General features: G+C 37.2%; 2 protein-coding genes across 3 annotated transcripts; one reads left to right on the top strand and one right to left on the bottom strand.

Annotated features, from left to right (window-relative positions):
* Nucleotides 1-837: 837 nt before the first annotated feature.
* On the bottom strand, nt 838-16,535 carry ndfip1l (Nedd4 family interacting protein 1, like). 2 transcript variants are annotated; one of them, XM_077197420.1, is made up of 9 exons: nt 16,336-16,535; nt 13,841-13,928; nt 9,131-9,261; nt 8,946-8,996; nt 3,778-3,865; nt 3,201-3,325; nt 2,888-2,954; nt 2,559-2,659; nt 838-1,976 (listed from the first exon to the last, which is right to left on the bottom strand). In XM_077197420.1, exons 1-8 carry the CDS (start codon nt 16,363-16,365, stop codon nt 2,559-2,561), a joined length of 681 nt encoding a protein of 226 aa, XP_077053535.1. In that variant the 5' UTR covers nt 16,366-16,535; the 3' UTR covers nt 838-1,976. The 2 variants fall into 2 exon arrangements, with proteins under 2 accessions (XP_077053535.1, XP_077053536.1); XM_077197421.1 differs by lacking the exon at nt 8,946-8,996.
* Nucleotides 16,536-17,523: 988 nt separating this feature from the next.
* On the top strand, nt 17,524-20,430 carry LOC143757589 (uncharacterized). Its single transcript, XM_077248577.1, has 2 exons — nt 17,524-17,712; nt 18,634-20,430. The coding sequence occupies exon 2, from the start codon at nt 18,711-18,713 to the stop codon at nt 19,854-19,856; it is 1,146 nt and encodes a 381-aa protein (XP_077104692.1). The 5' UTR covers nt 17,524-17,712; nt 18,634-18,710; the 3' UTR covers nt 19,857-20,430.
* Nucleotides 20,431-21,710: the final 1,280 nt, after the last annotated feature.

The raw sequence follows: 21,710 nt of genomic DNA, 5'->3' as shown, positions 1-21,710 counted from the left end.
GCAATAACAGGAGACAGCCTGTGCCTGCTCCTCAAACCCACACTCACATACTCATACTGCATTCATGAGCTATTAGACGGGCATCTGCAAATATCACCGATGCGCAAGCCACAAAAAATATCACTGTATTCAAAACCAGCTGTTTATGTTCTACATTCCACATGATTCATTACTTTCATTTCACTGACATGATATATTGCCTGTCAATAGTCTCCAGCTGCAACCACAACAGAAATTTGCCCTTGTTGACATGAATACTTTCCCTCTACATCCGACCAAGGAAATCAGGTCAGACTAGTTTTATATGTTCAGCAACTCAGGCTAACAGCTGAAAACAAACCTTTGGTAACAGATCATTCTTTCCAAAGTTTGCAAAGGCTTTTGCTGTTAGAAAATGGTCAATGACAAATAATATAGTGCAAAGAAAAACTAAATTAAAAATCATTTTAAAATCTAGTTTAGAATAGAGGTGCCAGATGTTAGGATATTTTTTGTTTGTTTCATATGGTTTTATACTACTTTTAACCACAGTTTGAAACAGTCTAAAAAGTCAAGCAAGAGAGTAAATAAGTACTACTAATTATATTTTACTTTAAGTATTGTGTAGACATTTTCATTTAATTATAATTACTGATTCACAAATGGTGGGTTATTAAATTCAACCTTTGTGTGTGTGTTTGCATGTGTGTATGGTATCAAGTTTTTAATAACTTTTATTAATAAGTTATAAGTTATGCATTTAAGTGCATAAAAGCTGACTGTAAAAGTTAACTCATATTTCTCATGGATATACATCAAAACTATGACAAAGATGCACCAAAAACATTACCACTAAACTTTGACCAGACACATTTAATAGCAGTATCTTATTTACAAGCAAATACATGTGCATATCCACTGGAATTTGAAGGGTGACCGCAAAGCTGTATGGAAAAGAGAGCACAAAAGAGTAACTTCCTGTGTCATGGACGAGACCCAAGGTGACAAGAGCAGACAAGCCAAAGCAGAATCATGCATGATTAGACAGAGAGATCAAACGGGCCCCTATCATGGCCACTGCACACGGGGGAGAGGCATCCGGCTAAATGTATATTCAAAGGAAAAATCTGCAATGCCATAGTATAAAAGGAAAAAGGTTTGACTGCTTGCAACACAGATAATAGCAGGGGTTTTTTTTTCTTTTCAAAGTTGCAAGTAGTCAAACATGGTGCTCTAAGAGCCCCTTTGTGGACGCCAAATGTTCAGTGTGAAAACAATTTGCATTTGCTGATGCAAGATGCTATTCATATGCCTTCTGGATCTTAACAAGCCATTTCAAACAACTACATATGTTTTATTGGCTGTCTAAACCACATTAAAAGTGTAAACTTAAAAACAGTAACTTTAATTTCATGTCATGTAGGGAGGCTGAGAGAAAGAGAAACAGTAAAGAGAACGGAAGAAAAGAAAAGCATTGACTGTTTTAGATTCAATTCATTTCACACTGCCATTCACAAAGAGAAAAGCTCTTCATGAATGGTGACCAGCAGTGACTGGTTGCTGTCTTGTCAAACGTGACTGAATGAAAAAAAGAAAAGAAAAAAGACTGAAATATAAAAGCAAGACTTCCCCCTACTGGTTAACAGGGAGCATAGCACATGCCTTTACTACAGACAATATCTCATACATTTCAGACTGAAAATAGAAAATAGGACTCAACATCAAACCACAAATGATTTCAGAACGGGTACAAAGCTGTTAGCATCCACTACTTTACATCTAGAAACGTAAAAAGAGTATCTTGCAATCTGACACACAGACAGTATTTTCAGAAGCAGAGGGTGGAAAATAAAAGTTCTTCCTCCATCGCTCTGGAATCCAGTCTTCATTCAGATGGGTAGATTACAGAAGGAAGTGTTTTTTTGTAAAGATATTTTCCCCGCCGGGTCAATGGCTCAACACAGGCCCATACATGTGGTTTCATTTCCAGCAAGTGACTAGAGTAGATTAAACAAATGTATATATCAGTATGTGTTTACTTGACTGGCCAGTCATTATTTTCAACTTATGAAACTTAATAATATATGTATATATATTTGTGTTGTCAAATCAATTGATTAATCATGATTAATTGCATCTAACATGCTAGTTTTTGTTTACATAATGTGTGTATATGTATAAATTTGTTTGTGCGTACAGTATATATCACAATTTGACAGCACAAATATATATATACACACACAATTATTATATAAGGGGGAAAAAAATGAATCAGGAATTCATTAGATCCTGAAAAAAGTTGTTCATAAAAGCATAGGAAAAAGGGCTTTTAATTATCACATACATTTTCTATTATCTCTCTCTCTCACACACACACACACACACACACACACACACACACACACACACACACACACACACACACACACACACACACACACACACACACACACACACACATTTTGATTTCATGTCTTTAAAATGTAATAACACAATAATAACCAAAATGAACAATTGAAGGTAAATCCCAAGACAATTAAGACAAGTTGCCTTCATAAAACAGGCTGACAAAAATTAACCTAGATGAAGAGAATTCTGGTCCGTGGAAGAGTAGAAAAGGAGTCTGACATTTTTCGGATCTTTGCGTAGTTGATAAAGCCTCTGAGGAAGAGCAGGAAGCCTGTAGGTCATGGAAACTCATATCAGCGCTTGCGTCTCTCCTTTTAATTAGCCCAACAATGTACAATTTCTTAACTCAAACTAAGTTTTGGTATTTATGGAAACACAACTTAAGCCTGTTTTACAACCCAAACATTTTAGATCAACAAGAAAATCAACTGATATCATTCAATGTCTTTCGATTGGAAAGCAGCAAAAACGTAGTTGTGTTTAGTGCCCTTATACTTACCAAGCACCAGAAACACCCACCACAGCCAGTACTGTCCATCAAAGTAACCAGGGAAATACGTGGAAAACTGAGAAAGCAAAGAGAGAGGAAGAGTGAGAATCAGAAGACCAATCATGTTCAGGTTTGTAATGTCAAGAAAACGCATTACAATAAATCACAGCCTGTTTATCTCATTCAGTCAGATCATAATGCGGTGTAATGTATTTCTGTAATGTTCTCACAAACCCAGCCACGCCTAAATGGTTAACCAATAGATATACTAAATAAAACGAAATGTGTAAAATTAGCTGCAGTTGTCTAGGTGGTGGCATACCCGTACGATGAGGATCCATTTGATGAGTGACAGACCAAACCCAGATATGGCACCATAACGCCCGGCTGCTGAAGTTGTAAGGCAGAATGATAGAAAGAAGCCAATCCAGTTGAAGAGGAAAGCCACTGAGGAAAAATAATATATATTCAATTATATTAGATTTGTTTTCTTTTCTTTTTTGTTTATTCTAGCAATTCCTTTTCCTGTACTATCATCACATTCAGAGAAAAAAATCAACAAAAAAAATCAACATGACCCTCATTACCATAATAACCAGTTGATGTAACCCATTGACTTCCATAGAATTTTTTTTCCAACTATGGAAATCAATGGGGTCCATCAACTGTTTGATTACCCACATTCTCCAAAATATCTTCTTTTGTGTTCAGCAGAAGAAAGAAATTCATACAGGTTTGAAACAACTTGAGGATGAGTAAATGGTGACAGAATTTTCATTCTGAAGTGAACTATTCCTTTAACTTCTGTTTGGAAACTCCCAATTATCATAAAGAGAATAAAAGAACAAAGAGAAAGTGCAAAAACAGTTTCTGAATCCTACATCGCTGAAAACACTTACTGAAAAACGTCAACATGAAAATGCCGTCGTTGCCTATCCGCAGCTGGTCCGCGTCCTCAAAGTCATCTCTGGCCACAAAGTCATCATCCTGGAGGAAAACACAAACACATGGATGTATATCAACAGAGAAAGAAACACACTGGGACAAATCAAGTGATCGTTTAAATGAGAAAACAGAGCATTTCATATTGCAAGAAAAGAAACGTGACTGGATGCAGTGCATAAAATTCACAGAAACAAAAACCACAGACGCACATATAAATAGGTGACGCTAAAGCAACACTTTAAGAGCAAACTTGGTTGAAATGTAGCTTAAAGGCCCGGACATACTTCAAGCCAAATTGAAGAACGATTTGGCGTGGAGTTTGATTCAAGAATTCAAAACAGCTTGACAAAGCCAACTTTCTGGAAAAGTTCGGTCTGGCTGCTTGTAAACACCTTCGTCCTACCATTGGTCCATCACGATTACATAATAGGTTGGTGTAGCTCTGAGGCTCCGCCTTCTCTGACATGGACATTTTTGGTTCAGTCCGTCAAAGTCAGACGTCCACGAGTAAAAACATGGACACCAGACGAGTGCTGCTTTATAGTAGAAATTGAAGTTCAAATTTCAGTATAAAAAGTAATACGATTGTTCATGAGTTTTTCATGTTTAATACTGTCAAGCTGCATGCGTTAAAGCAATATTGTTTAAAGTGGTATAAATGAGCCAAATTGCAGAGCTCGAGTAAACATAATCCACATCGCTAAGAACAGATGCTTTCTTATCTGATGTTTCCTCCGCTGTTATTTTTGTTCTGTTTATTTTATCATCAAGAGAAAAGCGTGCAGAACATTTACAAATTCATTCATACGCTACTCCAAGCAGCGTCAGTATGATCGCTAAAGCCCCGTTCACGCCGCCAGTGACACGCAGCGACAAAGCGACATGATCCCATTCATTTCAATGGAGCGCTGGCGACTTCCGGGGGACACGAGCGACATTGACTGTTGGCGACAGAATGTGGGCGAGTCAAGCGACAAAAGTTGAGAAATTCAGGGAAGACAGAAGAGTTCGAGGACGATTTCACTGTTTTATATGATTTGACTGTAACCACATATATGGATATAATAAAATGATGCATGGAAAAGAAACTGTCGACAGCCTCAGTGAGTTTAATTCATACATTTATAGTTCGAGTGGTGTAATTTTATGATTCAAGTTTAGTACTGCTGCAGTTCATTTTACAGTTTCCCCTGCATTATGTTGACTTATTAGGGACAAGAAAATTGATTATTTGTCAAATTTGAGCCTAATTCCAAGTCAAATTAAAATTATATAGTTGTATATACGAGTTGTGATGTTATTTTGTATAGACAGCCAGACATGCAGTCTACCAATAACATTAGAACGACAGCGCTACGAACGCCCACAAGCGACTTCACAGTACAGAGCCTAGCGACATACAGCGACAAAGTCACTGGCGGTGTGAACGGGGCTTAACAGTATACCATTGCAAACTTTTTTTTACCCCCCCAAGCAAAAACTGAAAAAGAACTTTGCCTTAATGGTGCTTTCAAACTTGTTTGATTGCTTGATCAAAACCAGAGTTTGATTGCTCACTCCTTCCTCTGCCTCGTATGGATTCTGTTCACACTGTATTTAATGGGTCAGTGGCACGTTTGCTCCCGATGCGAGGTAATGGGTACACAGGAGGCAGCAAAATGTATGGTGTTTGCTCCTCACTTTTGTACTCAAAATCTAGGGGTGCAACAACTAATAGATACAAATTATTTGATAATGAAAGTAAAAAACAACAAAATTGATTATTAAATAATCCTATCTGCGCAATATGCACAGAAAACAACCGCCAGTCACGTCACTTTTCAGCAGCAAATAACGCATTTCTATGAACAAAAACGGATCAGCAAAAATAGCAGAGGATGTGGAGTGAGCATGCGTCTGGAAATTCCAGATCATGACTGAGATGACAATTTCACCGCACAAAGGTCAATGTGACGGCTCTTTAAGAGCTAAAGCATAAGAAGCACTGAGCTTGTTAATTCAAGCAAGGCTTCAAAACATTATCTAAACGAGGCGATATGTTTTCACAGTTACAGTATGTTTTAACCCTTGTGCATCAATTAACAAAAGTTACACATAGGCCCATAGAGGACAAAAAACTGTCATACAAATTTGAAGCTTGGGAGCACAGACTTAAGTTTGAAGAGTTTGGAATTTTAAAGAAGACCCTTGGCAGATTATTGCTGAAGTAAAAAAAAAAAAATACCTAAGTAAATCCAAACAAAAGTTATATAGGTTTAAGTTTACGAAAATTATTTATGAACATTATTTTATATAAAATATATATTTTATGAAACAAGTTGAAAATCATGGTGCAGTAACAGATTTCCCCCACCATTGGGTGCCAGCAAAACTCCACTGGTGCACACAGTGATTGGATTTGTTATTTGCAGTTGAGTTTTTCTCTCTCAATATTTAAAACACACACACACATTTTTTTATAACACACATACCAATCACACTCTGACATCCTTACCAACACATCCACACAATTATCGTTGCATAATTTACCCAATTGGCTCTATAATATGCCGAAGCAGAAAACAGGAATAAAGCGAGTTATTGCTTTATAGGCCAAACCTGAAAAAATGGCACCATCTGGTAAAAATTGTAATTGAGGCCTTGCCAAAAGAATGAAAGCCTCTTAAAGATTGAATCATTTTATAGTTAAATGGCCCTGGGATTAAAAATTGCAGTTTTAATGGGTTTCAATGCAGACTTTTTTGTCCAAAAGGCACTGAGAGGAAATATATTGTGTACCTAGTGCAAAATAGAATTTTTTAAAGAAAATGGCGGTGAAATAGTAAAATTCCAACAAAAATGCACACCTGTCCCAAATTTTATGCAGTTAGCATTAACAAAAGTGATAAAAAAAAACTGAAAAACACAAAAATGTCCATAAGGACGCACAAGGGTTAATAGTACAATGAATTCTTAAAATATATGTAGGATTAATTTGGGATAATGGTGACATTTTCCCCACAGACAGACAGAGATATATATGTATATATATATATATATATACATATACACACTGCTCACAAAAATAAAGGGAACACTACAATAACACATCCTAGATCTGAATGAATGAAATAATCTTATTAAATACTTTTTTTCTTTACATAGTTGAATGCGCTGACAACAAAATCACATACAAATTATCAATGGAATTCAAATTTATCAACCCATGGAGGTCTGGATTTGGAGTCACACTAAAAATTAAAGTGGAAAACCACACTATAGGGCTGATCCAATTTTGATGTAATGTCCTTAAAACAAGTCAAAATGAGGCTCAGTAGTGTGTGTGGCCTCCACGTGCCTGTTAGACCTCCCTACAACGCCTGGGCATGCTCCTGATGAGGTGGCGGATGGTCTCCTGAGGGATCTCCTCCCAGGACTAAAGCATCCGCCAACTCCTGGACAGTCTGTGGTGCAACGTGGCGTTGGTGGATGGAGCGAGACATGACGTCCCAGATGTGCTCAATTGGATTCAGGTCTGGGGAACGGGTGGGCCAGTCCATAGCATCAATGCCTTCCTCTTGCAGGAACTGCTGACACACTCCAGCCACATGAGGTCTAGCATTGTCTTGCATTAGGAGGAACCCAGGGCCAACCGCACCAGCATATGGTCTCACAAGGGGGATCTCATCTCGGTACATAATGGCAGTCAGGCTACCTCTGGCGAGCACATGGAGGGCTGTGTCGCCCCCCAAAGAAATGTCACCCCACACCATTACCGACTCACCGCCAAACTGGTCATGCTGGAGGATGTTGCAGGCAGCAGAACGTTCTCCATGGCGTCTCCAGACTCTGACACGTCTGTCACATGTGCTCAGTGTGAACCTGCTTTCATCTGTGAAGAGCACAGGGCGCCAGTGGCGAATTTGCCAATCTTGATGTTCTCTGGCAAATGCCAAACGTCCTGCACTGTGTTGGGCTGTAAGCACAACCCCCACCTGTGGACGTCGGGCCCTCATACCACCCTCATGGAGTCTATTTCTGACCGTTAGAGCAGACACATGCACATTTGTGGCCTTCTGGAGGTCATTTTGCAGTGCTCCTCCTTGCACAAAGGCGGTGGTAGCGGTCCTGCTGCTGGGTTGTTGCCCTCCAACAGCCTCCTCCACTACTCCTGATGTACTGGCCTGTCTCCTGGTAGCGCCTCCATGCTCTGGGCACTACGCTGACAGACACAGCAAACCTTCTTACCACAGCTCGCATTGATGTGCCATCCTGGATGAGCTGCACTACCTGAGCCACTTGTGTGGGTTGTAGACTCCGTCTCATGCTACCACTAGAATGAAAGCACCGCCAGCATTCAAAAGTGACCAGAACATCAGCCAGGAAGCATAGGAACTGAGAAGTGGTCAGTGGTCACCACCTGCAGAACCACTCCTTTATTGGGGGTGTCTTGCTAATTGCCTATATTTTGCCTATAATTTCCACCAGTTGTTTATTCCATTTGCACAAAAGCATGTGAAATTGACTGTCAATCAGTGTTGCTTCCTAAGTGGACAGTTTGATTTCACAGAAGTGTGATTGACTTGGAGCTACATTGTGTTGTTTAAGTGTTCCCTTTATTTTTTGAGCAGTGTATATATATATATATATATATATATATATACACATATATATATATATATAGAGAGAGAGAGAGACAGACAAATATATATATATATATATATAGACAGACAGACAGATTTGTTCAGGCAATAAAAAACAATGTCATATATACAAGTTTTTTGAAGGTTATTGTGCCAAATTATTAAATAATTTAGTAGAATTAGAAATTCAAACAGTAAAATCCCTCCAGAAATAAATGTTTAATATACTTTATAGCACTTGCTCTATAGAATCATTGCGTCTAAAATCCAACTCTCCAGGGGCAACATTTCACGGCTAATGCTAATAATTTGATCAAATACGCAAAGTCTGCTGTTATTACTGTTGTTCTTCTGCACAGCAAATTATATATCACATTCCAAAAATACATATATATGTCTCTTTCTAATCAAGACATGCAGCGAGGTTCAAGCCCTGGGGTCTTCCATGGACGTCACCTGCACCATCACAGTTTACAATCTCACACACTCTGTTACTGTACCTCCAGCGCACAGCGAGTTACATCATCGAGTGTGTCCAGACGTTCCCTGTGCTGTACGCAAGCAGTGTGTGGCAGAGAAACAGAGCAATGAACAGGGGAAACCACATCACTTTAAAACAGTATTTCCTGTGGTGATGTTGTTAAGGACATTTGTTGGATTCATGAGTGAGATTTGTGGTACTTACTCGACCTGACACCAGTGGGACGGTAACCTCTGCTTTGGATCTCTCAGCCTCATCGTACGATGGAAGTGAGGTGGCTACATTGTAAGATGGGGGCTTGGGAAATGCTGCATCGTCTTTGTAATCAAAATATGCTGAGAAGTGGGAAAGAATATGAATAGTGATTACTTACACATATGCTATTGCATAATGTGATGAAAAAGCATTGCCGTAAGTTTATAGGGATCCATTAATTAGGGCACTATGATTTCCACCATGCAGATTTTTTGTATGAAAAAAGGGCTGTACACTTAGGCCCTGTCCACACAGAGACGCGTTTAGCTGTATATGTACACATTTTTTATCGGATCGACGTTTCGTCCAGACGGATCCGGCGTTTTGGGAGACTGAAACCGCTATTTTTTGAAACCGGGTCCCAGGGCGGATAAATCTGAAAACGACACCTTTGTGTTTTCGTGTGTACGGCCAATCCGTATATTTTGTGAAACGATGATGTCATCACCCCACGTGTCGACTAGTCAGACACGCTAAATCAGTAGTCTAACAGCAACTGCGACTACTTGCTTGAGTTCATGCTTCAGAAGCTACTGAGCCTCTTTTATTTCTTTATTTATTATTTAGGCCTACTTTAATGTATTTTTATTTTATTTCTTTATTTTACTTCTTAATTTATTTATATTTCTTTCTTATGCTATGATGCTTGTATTTTGTCTGATTAAGACATTTCATATTTTGTAGGGATGGGCATTTCAAGCAAACATAATATTCGACGATCGCTGGGAATTATTTTATTATTATTTAAAAAAAACGCACATCTGCCCCCCTCATGCTCACCGGTACAGTACATTTTTTCTGTACTGTAGGCCTACATGTTATAGCCATTAAAGAAAAGTTGGTTTCATATTTATGTTTAAATATTGTTATTTTTTTCCATTTCATATATGTTGATTATATGAAAAGTGATCAGCCTATCAGCCAGTATGAGTAGCCTAATCATAAGATGCGCAATATTGAGACATTATTTTGACCACTTCATTAAGGTTTGTTTTGTATAAAGCCTTTCTTTAAAGTGAATTTCATTTTGTATAAATTGTATCTTAATTTTAATCAATGTTTCATCAACCAATTGCCTGGATTTAATAAATAAGAAGCAAATATAGCAGACAATAGCCTATAATCAGGACACGGAGGCGCCGACGCGATATAACTTGCATCGCACGTGAACTGGAGCTGGTCTCATAAATGAACAGAAACTCAGAAATATATCTAAGCTTGAAATGTCTACTTTTAAACAAAACAATTCAAAACGAAAAGAGAAAGACAACTCTAATAATCCATATGAAGTGCACATTTCTCTTTATAGGCACCTTCACAATACTGTGAAGGTGGCGAGTCAGCATCGTCACAGAAAACACTAGTTTATTAATAAACAATTAAAATGTCTCCTTGCTATATTTGACAGATTCATAATGATTAGGCTATTTGCCGGTTCTTTGTGGCAAGCTTTATGCTTTAGCTAACTAATCGAATATCGAGACTCATCCCTATTTTGTGGCAGGGATGACCAGGCCATTTATGGTTTTTCATATTGTTCAATAAAGTTCTTGGTAAAAAAGAAAAGAATCTACTGTGCCTAATATTACATACTGTATGTTATTGTATACGGCGCGAAAGATTTATGCGCAAGTCTTCTTCTCTGTATTTAGTGTATCTGTGTCAGAAATACAGCGCCTCATACTGGTCTGGCATGTATACTACATCGGTTTGAGTCTGTTTCAGTGGTTTCATGTGTAAGCAGATATTTCTTGAGACGACGTCGTGTTTACGGAATTTTTTTTTAGAACGAGGAAAAAAAAGATCGGATAGGGAAAGCTCTGGCTTCGTGTGGACGTGGCCTTAATCAAATCACGATACGGACCAGTGTCTGTGGATATTAAACTTCAAAAAGACTGCTAATAAAAAATCTCCATGTTCTGTGTGTGAATTAACCACACACTCAAGCACACGTGACGCTTCTGGTGTTTTCAGCATCTGCCATCTCACTGTATGAGAACACTACACATGAGCTTCATCTCCAGAGCTGCTCTAGGTGTTCACTTCACAAGCAGTTCACCTTTACATGTGATAAACTATCTAAGATACACACAGAAAGTCAAAGGTCTTCACTGAAAAAAAATAAAAAATTTGGTTTAACATGACTATTACACAGCACAGTATTACTATTGTGCAGTAGAATGTACTTCACAATGTAACAACAACAACAAGAATAATAATAATTTAAACAGTAAACCCGTTTGCCAAAAAATAAAAATGAACGGATGATTTTAATTTGATTAAATTGTTAAAGTTTTATGCATTCATTTGATTTTTACTGTTTTAGATAATACATTTAGGGATGTCCTGATCCTATCTTAAGAATCAGTATTGGGCGATTTTTTTACAGATCGGTTATAGAAACAGAGCACATTTAGGGGGATCCAACCCTCTCCGTTGACTTTGTATTGCGTGTAGCTGCCTCCTTGTCATTTCTTGCTTCTAACAAAATACAGAACAACGCCTAAAAGCTGGATGTACAGCAAACAAGCTAAAAAAAAAAACAGAACTACATTTCTATAAGCTACCGAACCGTAAAAACCAGCCTTTAAGGAGACAAAAGTGGATGCAGGCAAAAAGACGTTTGAGTTTCTGTGTTTTGAATATTTGATGCATACTTTTGTAAGTAATCACTCAAAGGTCATTTATTTACTTTCATTTATTATTCAGACTTGACTGACTGGCATTCTAACACTGAGCTTCATGCTCTCTAACCTTATCTACACATTTTTCCCCCTTTTTGTTGCTGTTATTCTGTTTATTGTACGTATAAAATACAAGAAGTTTGTATTCAGTAGTCCCATATTTATAATTGTGAACCTACAGTCTGTTTACAATATCTACCATTATAACAGATGTTGTTTATATCTACCAACATCTTTATACTGATAGGCCTGTAGACATAACTACTGTATATTGGAATTACATGCTCCTTTTTATTTTTTTTATTTTTTTTTACATTTGTGACCCTGGATCACAAAACCAGTCTTAAGTCGCACGGGTATATTTGTGGGAATAGCCAACAATACATTGTATGGGTCAAAATTATAAATTTTTCTCTTATGCCAAAAATCATTAGGATATTAAGTAAAGATCATGTTCCATGAAGATATTTTGTAAATTTCCTACCGTAAATGTATAAAACATTTATTTTTGTGAGTGAATGCAGCACAATCGCGAACATAAATAGACAACTTTAAAGGCGATTTTCTCAATGTTTCAATTTTTCTGCACCCTCAGATTCCAGATTTTCAAATAGTTGTATCTCGGCCAAATATTGTCCTATCCTAACAAACCATACATCAATGGAAAGCTTATTTATCCAGCTTTCATGTGATGTATCAATTTCAACAAAATGACCCATAAGACATTTGAGCCCTCTGCACATCCCTGTATACATTGGATTGATTTGAATAACTTTAATGTACTTGAAGTGTGTACTAAGGAAGATATAGTAAAAACTCGGATTGGGGGCATAAAAAACTTGATCGGGACATCCCAATAAATTTGTCAAATCATAAACCAAAGAATCCAGAAAAATCAAAACACAATACAGAATTTGTGAAAAGTATTCAAAAGGCAATAATATTGTATAAGGCAATAATATAAAGCAACACAATTGTAATAAATGATATAAATTTGAACTAGTCTCAGACTATGGACCATTGGCTGAACGTCAATGCATAGGGACAAAATGTGAAACACTTCAAAAGTCATAATCTAATTCAGGGGTTTTCAAAGTCAAAAGCCCTATTCGCAGAGGATTAGTATTATCTGGGAACCTTGTGTGATTTAGAAATTACCCCATCACATCTGAATTTCGTGTGGCGCATTCGCACGGGATAAGCAAAGCCTGTGTTTTACTCGGATTTACTGACTTATCTCCCTGATATGATGTCAATAGGCTATTGCTTTGAAATGTCTTGTTGTTATAGGTCTAGCTGTATGCTATATTATAATGTTCCTTATCGCATGCTGCTATACATGTCATCCATCTCCATCTAATCATTTTTTTTTTTTTTTTTTGCTCTACTGATGGTTTTCAGCTTTCTCTTTCTGCAAATTGTATAGTTGTATGGTCTATAGCGATATTACCCAGCACCATCAAAACACTCGAGCCTCCATTCTTTGCGAAAGATGGACAAAAAAGCGCACAGGAAACAAAAACCTCGAAAAAATTATATACGACCCCATCAAATCACAGAGATGCTGATTCGCACGGGACTAATATTATCACAGGACCTCGGTGTTCGGCGAAATATGGTAGGTCATTTGCGGGGGAATTTTTAAGTTACAAATTACAGACATGGCCGATTCGCGCGGGATTAAATTCACAGACAACCTCCGCAATTATTACAAATGACTAGAGGTCACCAGGTAATACTTATCCCGTGCGATTAGGGCTTAAATCAGTGGGCCTACATTTTGACAAAACGTACACAATGTCGCCTCTAGTCTCAACCCCCCAATTTTTACTAATTTCAAAAGCGATCAGTTTAATCAACCATTAAAACGAAATCCTGGAAAATTAAAACAGAAAACATGCATGTTGGGAAAAAATAAAGCTGAATTTGGGACAACATAAAACCAATTTCATAGAGCCCTATAAAAGTTGCATACCTGCATTGTCAGCTGCAATACTGCTGTAAGGGGGCGGAGCATCACAGGCCAGCTGAGGCCCCTCCTCCGGATCCTCCTCATTGGGCAGCTGGAGACACAAGAGACAGTTCATTGGGTGCACAAATCCTAAACTTTGCCTGCCCGGTTTCATTGTGATATGGTTGCACTGTAAACACGATCATGGTGTAAAGGCAGATGAAAATATGAGATCATTGTTTTTGGTTCATGTCAAGCCTAAATAAATGGGTTCTGTATACTATTCTGTAGTACTTCCTGAAACCGTAAAAAGACCATGACAAATGTAACCCGAAGCTGAAACTCACATGACTTTCCATACACTTAACACTCACATGTGTTCCAAGAAAGAGTTCACCTTCAGCCTTTCATAAATAAAGTAAAGGTTGGGCAACCAAACCGCCTTTCATTAATGATGACCAGAAACATTCATTACATAAAACAACATTCAAGGAATCTGGACAATGCAATCACTAAGTAATAAAATAAACAGTCCCATAATAAAAACACGTCAGATTAAAATTACAACATTTTTGTAGAAACATTAATAACAATATTAACCCTAAAAAGCCTACTGTATCAAATTTGATACATGAATTTTAAATTATTAACATGATCAAAACTGCAGAAAAACCTGTTGAACGAAATCTATCGTATTGCCTTCTGTCATTCGATTGGTAGTTTAACTTTTTAATAAGTAAAATGCCTTTTAGCATTATTCTAAAAATGGTTCAGGACAGGTTGTGGTTCATGTGTCTTTTTGCTGTGACATTTAATAATTTTTTATAAAGTAATGTAGGAATAACCTTTATATTGTTAGTAATATTTCAAGATTGACATTTAAGAAACTTAGGTTTACTTGATCATCCATACATGGGTGTGGTTTCACAGAAAGGGCTTTTAATAATACAAGTATTTACATATCTTAAATGGGATATTTCATCTAAAAAATTAAAATGTTGTCATTACTAACTCAACCTCAAATGTTTCCAAACCTGTATGAGACTCTTTCTTCCATTGAACACAAAATAAGATATTTTGAAGAATATTGGAAACCACACAGTCGATGGCACCCATTGACTTCCGTAGTAGAAAAACAAGTTCCAGTTTTGGAGCATGAGGGTGAGTAAATGATGACAGAAATTATTTTTTTAGGGTGAACTATCACTTTAATACATTATTTGGGAGATATGGGAGGTATAGAGTGACTGAAGATTGGTATGTAGTCTGCTATAGGCTACAAACTCATTGATTTACATTACGATCATTTTTATTTAGAGCTTTAGATGTTATATCATGTAAATATTTTGTATAAAGGTTCAATAAAGTGTTCCAGTTTATTATAAATTTATGTCGACTATCTGGTCAATTATCTGAGAAGTTGACCAATTGACCAAATCGCTGCTGTCAATTATCAATCATGGGAGGGGCGTCCGTTTTATTGACGTCACAAAATCGAACGACTCAATTTGAGGCAGGGGAAAACATATTAAAACAAAAACACTGGATGGATTTTTATCATTATATGATGGTTGTGTACAGGCACTGCCAACACACATTTCAGTACAATCAACTTTTAAAAGTGCATGTACCATTATATGACCCCTTTTTAAACAGCTCATGCATTTTAGTCAGTCTGCAACTAGACTTAAACCTAGTCTGTGAAACCGGGGGTAAATGTGCTAAGCTAAGGTATTATTATAGTTACATTGTTTTCCAGCCATGTACCATAGTGACATCATGGTAATACAGTGTTTTGCGGTCATGTCACATGGGAATGCCATGGTTTTTGAGACATGTTAAATGTCCAGAATCACGGATTTAACATGATGCACGTAGTTTTTGAAGAAGCTTGGACAAAGTGTGAATATGATAATCATTCTATAGTATCAAAGTAACGTTAACGTTACCAAGGTATTACCATCTGATACCAGGACTGCACCGTAGTACCACATAAAGGCCATTGTAATAACCTTGAAAAAAAATTTTCATTGAGTAGTTTGTTTGTTTCTTAATAAAAACAAAAAATAAAGATCAATCATGTCTGTAGTGGTGGAATATTATATTACATTGGTCTCTGCAAATTATCAGTAATCTTACCAGATATTTTGTCAACTTGGCTACTAACGTTACATAAATATCAGCCAATTTGCAGTAACGTTAACCCTCCCTGCATTAATTTTATTTAATTGCATGGTAAATGAGATACGAGGATTATGTGGCATGAATGAAAACTTCTGACGTAAGCAAGAAACTATAGTATTACCAACTATTTTAAAATAACAAACTGGTTAAACACAATATGTTCACAAATCTATGCAGTCTATGTGTTGTCATGCCACAATCATTTAAATGATCGTGTTATTCATTTCAAAATACTACGGCCTGCATCCTGTCAGAGCCTCGGTGTTTCACGAAAATACTCTCCGACGTGGACGCGCTTGCCGCTGGTCTGCTTTAAAAATTAAAGACTCACTCACCTGCTGATATCTCCCACTTGGCTCAGCCATCCTCAGCGAGCTTTGAGAAGATAACGAAAATCCCCGTAAAGGCACAATTCAAGCAACAAACTGTCTAAATTATTTTTTTAACAAGTTAATGGCAAAGCCAGAAGCCACAGCCCTCATCAGATCAGATTTGCCTTAGAGCTTCCTGTGATGTCAGACAGACGGGCGTGATCTTTAGCGCCATCACAGGACAAAACGAGAACAAAACCCATCGAGCTGACTGTAGCCTACTGACACTATGATATGAAAATTAACAAAAAACACCTGGGCCAGTTGTATGAAACATAAATGTTAATTTAGTAGGCTACTATTAGTATGACCAACTTAATCAAGGGGTAGTCGAGTATTACTTGTAAGTACAAAAGTAGACCAATATCCAATCTACATTTTATAACTGACTTAAAACAGTTATGTCTTAAAGAAAAAAGTCTTAAAGTCTTTTGTAGAGCTGCTTTATTGTGTTGGCTTGAGAAAGCCAATTCTGATCTACTACTATTTGACTAGTATTATTATTCTGAGACTTTTTTTTTTTTTTAATGAATCCTCCTAGAGTTTTACATTCACCAAACTCAGGCCAGACCTTTTGCTCTGACTAGGACGTGTGCTAGTATGCTACTTAGTGTGCACATACTTTACATTATTGTTACCTTATCTTTATATGGCAGAAAATGTAAGAAGTTGTATGCTATAAACAGATCTGAATTCAGCAAATCTCGCTAATTATTCTCTATCCACTTAAACACGATCCTATACTGACATCTGGTGGTCTGAAATGTTCAGTTTAACAAAAGCAGAATGCAAGGCTGTTATTACTAAACGTTATTAAGAGATGTGTGATCATTTACAAAAATAATGAATTTAGCAACATAATAACACTTTTTCCTCGCCCGCGCACGGCCCCGTCCTGGGACCAGTCCACTGTCCAATATCACGTAGCCCAAGACTGGTTGCCCACTGAAGTTTAGCTAGAATTTATTGAAATATGTATTTATTATGTCTATCATATTATTAAACGGATATTTGTAGATGTAAGGAAGTGACGTATTTGGTCCTCGGACGTTTCCGGTATATTAGCGCGCACATTCGAAACATCGGCAGACTCGGGTGGCGCTTTGTTTACTTAATAATTTATTTATTCATACGAATAAACCATGTCAAAATTAAAATTAGGACCATGTTGTTCGGTGGTTGGATGTTCTCTCAGGCCCGGAACTAACTTGCTTTCGGAAATCAAAGCGTTTAGATTTCCGAAAAACAAAAAACAACGTGACGCCTGGATCGCTGCAGTGAAGAGAGAAGGCTGGATACCAACTAGCAACTCTAGGATATGTAGCACACATTTTACCTCTGGTAAGTAACTTAAACGACATTATTTGTCACTGAATTATTTCTATACGTTCACTAGTTAAGTATGATGAATCATTATTTGAACCTGCAGTGTGGCTCCGTCAGTGTTTTCATATGTAACGTAAGTTACATAGCATTTAAATAGCTAACTTAGTGTTTTGATACGTTTGCAGTGAAGAAGACAGGTTTTTATTTCCGTTTCATTTCTAAATGCTGTAATTAGGAAAGTATCCGTACATTAGTTGTCTATCTATCTATTCAGCTGAAAGATGCAGTGTATAACACTTTACAATAATTATTGTGTAACATTAGCTAACTGCACTGCATTATTTCACAAAAGATAACGACAAACAATATTTGTACATCACTTATTAAGCTTGTTTAATGTTAATTCCAACATGCACTAATGCATTAAACAATAACAGTATTGTTATTTTTTCTTCATTGCTGATTAACCTGGTCAAGTTAAATATTAACTACATTTACATTTAATTTACAAATAAAGAGAGCAATAAAAGCAGTCAAATCAACTTAATTCAATATTTAAGTAATATTCTTTTATAAAAAATCTTTTTAAAAAGCGTTTTAAAAGTTTTAACTCGATTTTGCCATACAATTTTGCCATTAAATCACGAACAAGCTGTGCATTATGAACTTGTGAACAATTGTAAATGTATTCATTAGAATTTATAAAAGCTGTAAAATGTTAATTGTTCATGATACCTAAAATATGTACTAATATAAGACCCTTTTGTAAAGTGTTACAGTGCAGTATGCAGTGGTCATACTGATAGCTAGCTAGCTAGTTTATTGCTAGATAACATTATTAAAAATAGTCTTGGCCTTTGTCATCATCTATCTTCAACCAGTGATGTGTGAAAGCTATAACCTATCCCAATAATGTTGTTCTACTTTTTTCTTTAGGAAAGCCATCAGATGACCCTCTAAATCCAGATTACATCCCATCAAAGCTTCTTCACAGACCTGGCACCTCCAGAAAAATGGCCCGATATCAGAGGTCTCTGAGACGAGCACCAGAGGTCTCTGAGATAAGCATTGGAGTTCAGCCTACTGAGGAAGTAGAGGACATGGACATAAATGTAACAGAAGTTAAGTCTTACAATGACATGTGTCTTGGAAAAGATCTCACTATGAGTGATATTGAAGATATGCAGAAACTGAACACATCTTACACAGAGCAAGTGAGAAGCCTAGAGTCAAAGGGACAAACTGTCACCTGTGAGCGGAAACAACTGAAATCTGATGTGGATTTAAATAATGATCAAATCATTCACGTCTACACTGGCCTCCGCTCATCCAAAGTGTTTTTCGCCCTACTGACATATCTTACCACTTCTTGGAGTCCGCGGACACAGAGTCTTCCAACACCTCTCCAGTTTTACTTAGTCTTAATGAAACTGAGACTTGGCCTCACTCATGAAGATCTTGCCTTCAGGTTTAATTGCTCTTGTGCAACAATTTCTGCAATATTTCATGACTGGTTGAACGTAATGACACAGCGCTTCAGCTTTCTAATTCATTGGCCTTCTAGGGAAGAGATTAAAAAGAATCTTCCTGCCCTGTTCAAAAGTCCCCCTTTCAATTCAGTGAGATGTATCATAGACTGCAGCGAGATTTTTATTGACCGACCAACATCACTCAGTGAAAGAACAATGACATACTCCAACTGTAAGTCCCACAACACCATCAAATTCCTGGTTGGCATCAGTCCAACAGGGTCAATCACGTTCCTTTCCAAGTCTTGGGGTGGGAGAGCCAGTGACGAAACAATCACTAAATCATCTGGTTTAATTGATCTTTTGGAAGAGGGAGACATTGTCATGGCTGGCAGAGGGTTCAGTTTCCCGGAGGATTTTGCTGCGAAAGGAGTCCAGCTACTCATACCAGCTTCACCCCGTGGAAAGACACCGCTTTCAGGACAGGAAGTGACTGTGTCACGTCACATGTCAAGGTTGAGGGCTCACATGGAAAGAGCTATTGGTCGCATTAAAAAGTTCTGCATTTTGCGACAAACACTCCCCATGAACTTGGTGAAGCGAAGATCAAAAGACACAGTGGCGACTGTTGATAAAATTCTATTGGTTTGTTCTGCATTATCTAATTTGGACATGTCATTAATTCAGTAAAGAAAATACATTAAACAGTAGACACTGACAAGTGGTTGGAAACCTTTTATTTTGTTATGGAATGTACAGAGTTAACATTGGTGGCAGATTTACCACATGAAATGTTGCACTGTGTATATCCTTTGTATATAGATTTTTATTGGATTTATGTTAAACTTTAATTGTTTTTTCCCCCTAACTATCTACAATTATTAAACATTTGTTTGTTAATGAGAGCATTTGTTGTCCTGCAATTGATTGAATGTATTTCACAACAAAAATAACAATTTTAACAAATGACTAAAAAGGCTGTGTATGATTTCACATTTATTTGGATTATGGTGAACACACTGAACAAAACCATTGCTCACCAGGGTGCCTTTTTAAGCCTACACATTTCAGATGAAACACCTTGTGACAGACAGAGTACTGTGTGACATGTTTTAGACCTACTTTTACACAAACAGGAATTCTCTGCAATCAGAATTTGTTTCCTCAGTTTGTGTGTGCAAATTTCTCTGTATTTGACTTGTAGCCCATGATTTTAGATGTCTCACTATCTTTACTTGTCTTGCTTCTTAACAGTTCATTAAAGTGGCTTGTGGTGTTTCTGCTCAAACCACTGTTCACAAGAGGACTGACCCAGTGTACCAGTGTACTACTCTATATAGTGCTGTCAGTACAAGCTGTGCCGCTCTGAACCACTGTGTGTGATTCCTTACTAGAATCTGCCTCAGCTGTAGTCATGTTACTCTCCTGTTCTCCCTCAGATGCAGTGTCTGTGCCACTACCAAAGGTTATAGTGGCAAACAGTGCAGTCTGGGATTTCATTCTGAAATCGGAATCACATTTAATAAGTCATAGTCAAATTTATTTGTGTAGCATATCACAAAAAACACATTTCAGAAAAAACTTTGGAAAGGTAAGAGAATTTATTTGCTGATGACAGTCTAGTTACATATCTGTAGTCTATGGCATTTGGTTTACATTATTCTATGCATTACAACAGAATATTTACAATGTCAAAAATCCTAACTACTTTTGCTTTGCCCTTACAAAGTTCCTATTTGGCAATTCAAGCCATGTAAACGCACACACACACACACACATATATATATATATATATATATGTGTGTGTGTGTGCGTTTATATATATATATATGAACATGTCGTGTTTTGCATATATTTTCATCAGGTATCTGCAAAATCCTTACCTTCAAGGACCTAAAAAGCATGCTTTGTGAGACTGGTGTATAAGATGGGCTCCCTACTCTGAACTGCTATTTGTCTGACAGGCTTGGAAAAGTGAATGTCTCCCACTGGTTTTGGGTCAATCTAAAACAGTGTGATAATAATAATTCATAATTTATTACATTTATATAGCCACTCAAAGCACTTTACATAGAAGGGGAATCTCCTCAACCACCACCAATGTGCAGCACCACCTGGATGATGCGACGGGAGCCATTTTGCACCAGAACGCCCACCACACACCAGGATAATACATTTACTGCAAGTATTTACTTTTATCTGAAACCAGCAATACATCCCTTATGATAATTAACTATGGTTATTAACCAAGTAAAAGTCTAGTAACCATGTTTTTTTTGTTATTGTTTTTTTTTTCAGATTGATAACCATGCAATTATCTTAGTTTCATAAGATACACATCCTTATACATAACAATATTGATGGCCATAAAGTTGACCGAGTTGTCCGAGACGAGACGCTGCACTTCTCGTCCGATGTGCTACCCTCTTGACATTGAGCGCTCGAGCCAGTTTTGACAGTCAGAGCAAATATCATACTTCGGAGGCTGCTCTAAGAGACTGCCAGTTACGAAGCAGAGACTCTCTCATTGGATAGGGGACGCGA

This window comes from Siphateles boraxobius, unplaced genomic scaffold (genome assembly GCF_051911475.1).
Source record: "Siphateles boraxobius isolate OS27281-9 unplaced genomic scaffold, OSU_SipBor_1 11, whole genome shotgun sequence".
Classification (NCBI taxonomy): domain Eukaryota; kingdom Metazoa; phylum Chordata; class Actinopteri; order Cypriniformes; family Leuciscidae; genus Siphateles; species Siphateles boraxobius.
The sequence above is the reverse complement of the archived record's forward strand: the minus strand, read 5'-3'. Positions and strand labels throughout refer to the sequence as shown.

Coding starts and splice junctions, on each gene's coding strand:
- LOC143757589 (XM_077248577.1), top strand. CDS start 18,711: ATGGCCCGATATCAGAGGTCTCTGAGACGAGCACCAGAGGTCTCTGAG.
- ndfip1l (XM_077197420.1), bottom strand. CDS start 16,365: ATGGCTGAGCCAAGTGGGAGATATCAGCAG. Junction 8,997..9,130: donor TCCCACTGGTGTCAGGTCGA/GTAAGTACCACA, acceptor GCTTGCGTACAG/CACAGGGAACGTCTGGACAC. Junction 3,326..3,777: donor TTTCATGTTGACGTTTTTCA/GTAAGTGTTTTC, acceptor ATTTTTCCTCAG/TGGCTTTCCTCTTCAACTGG.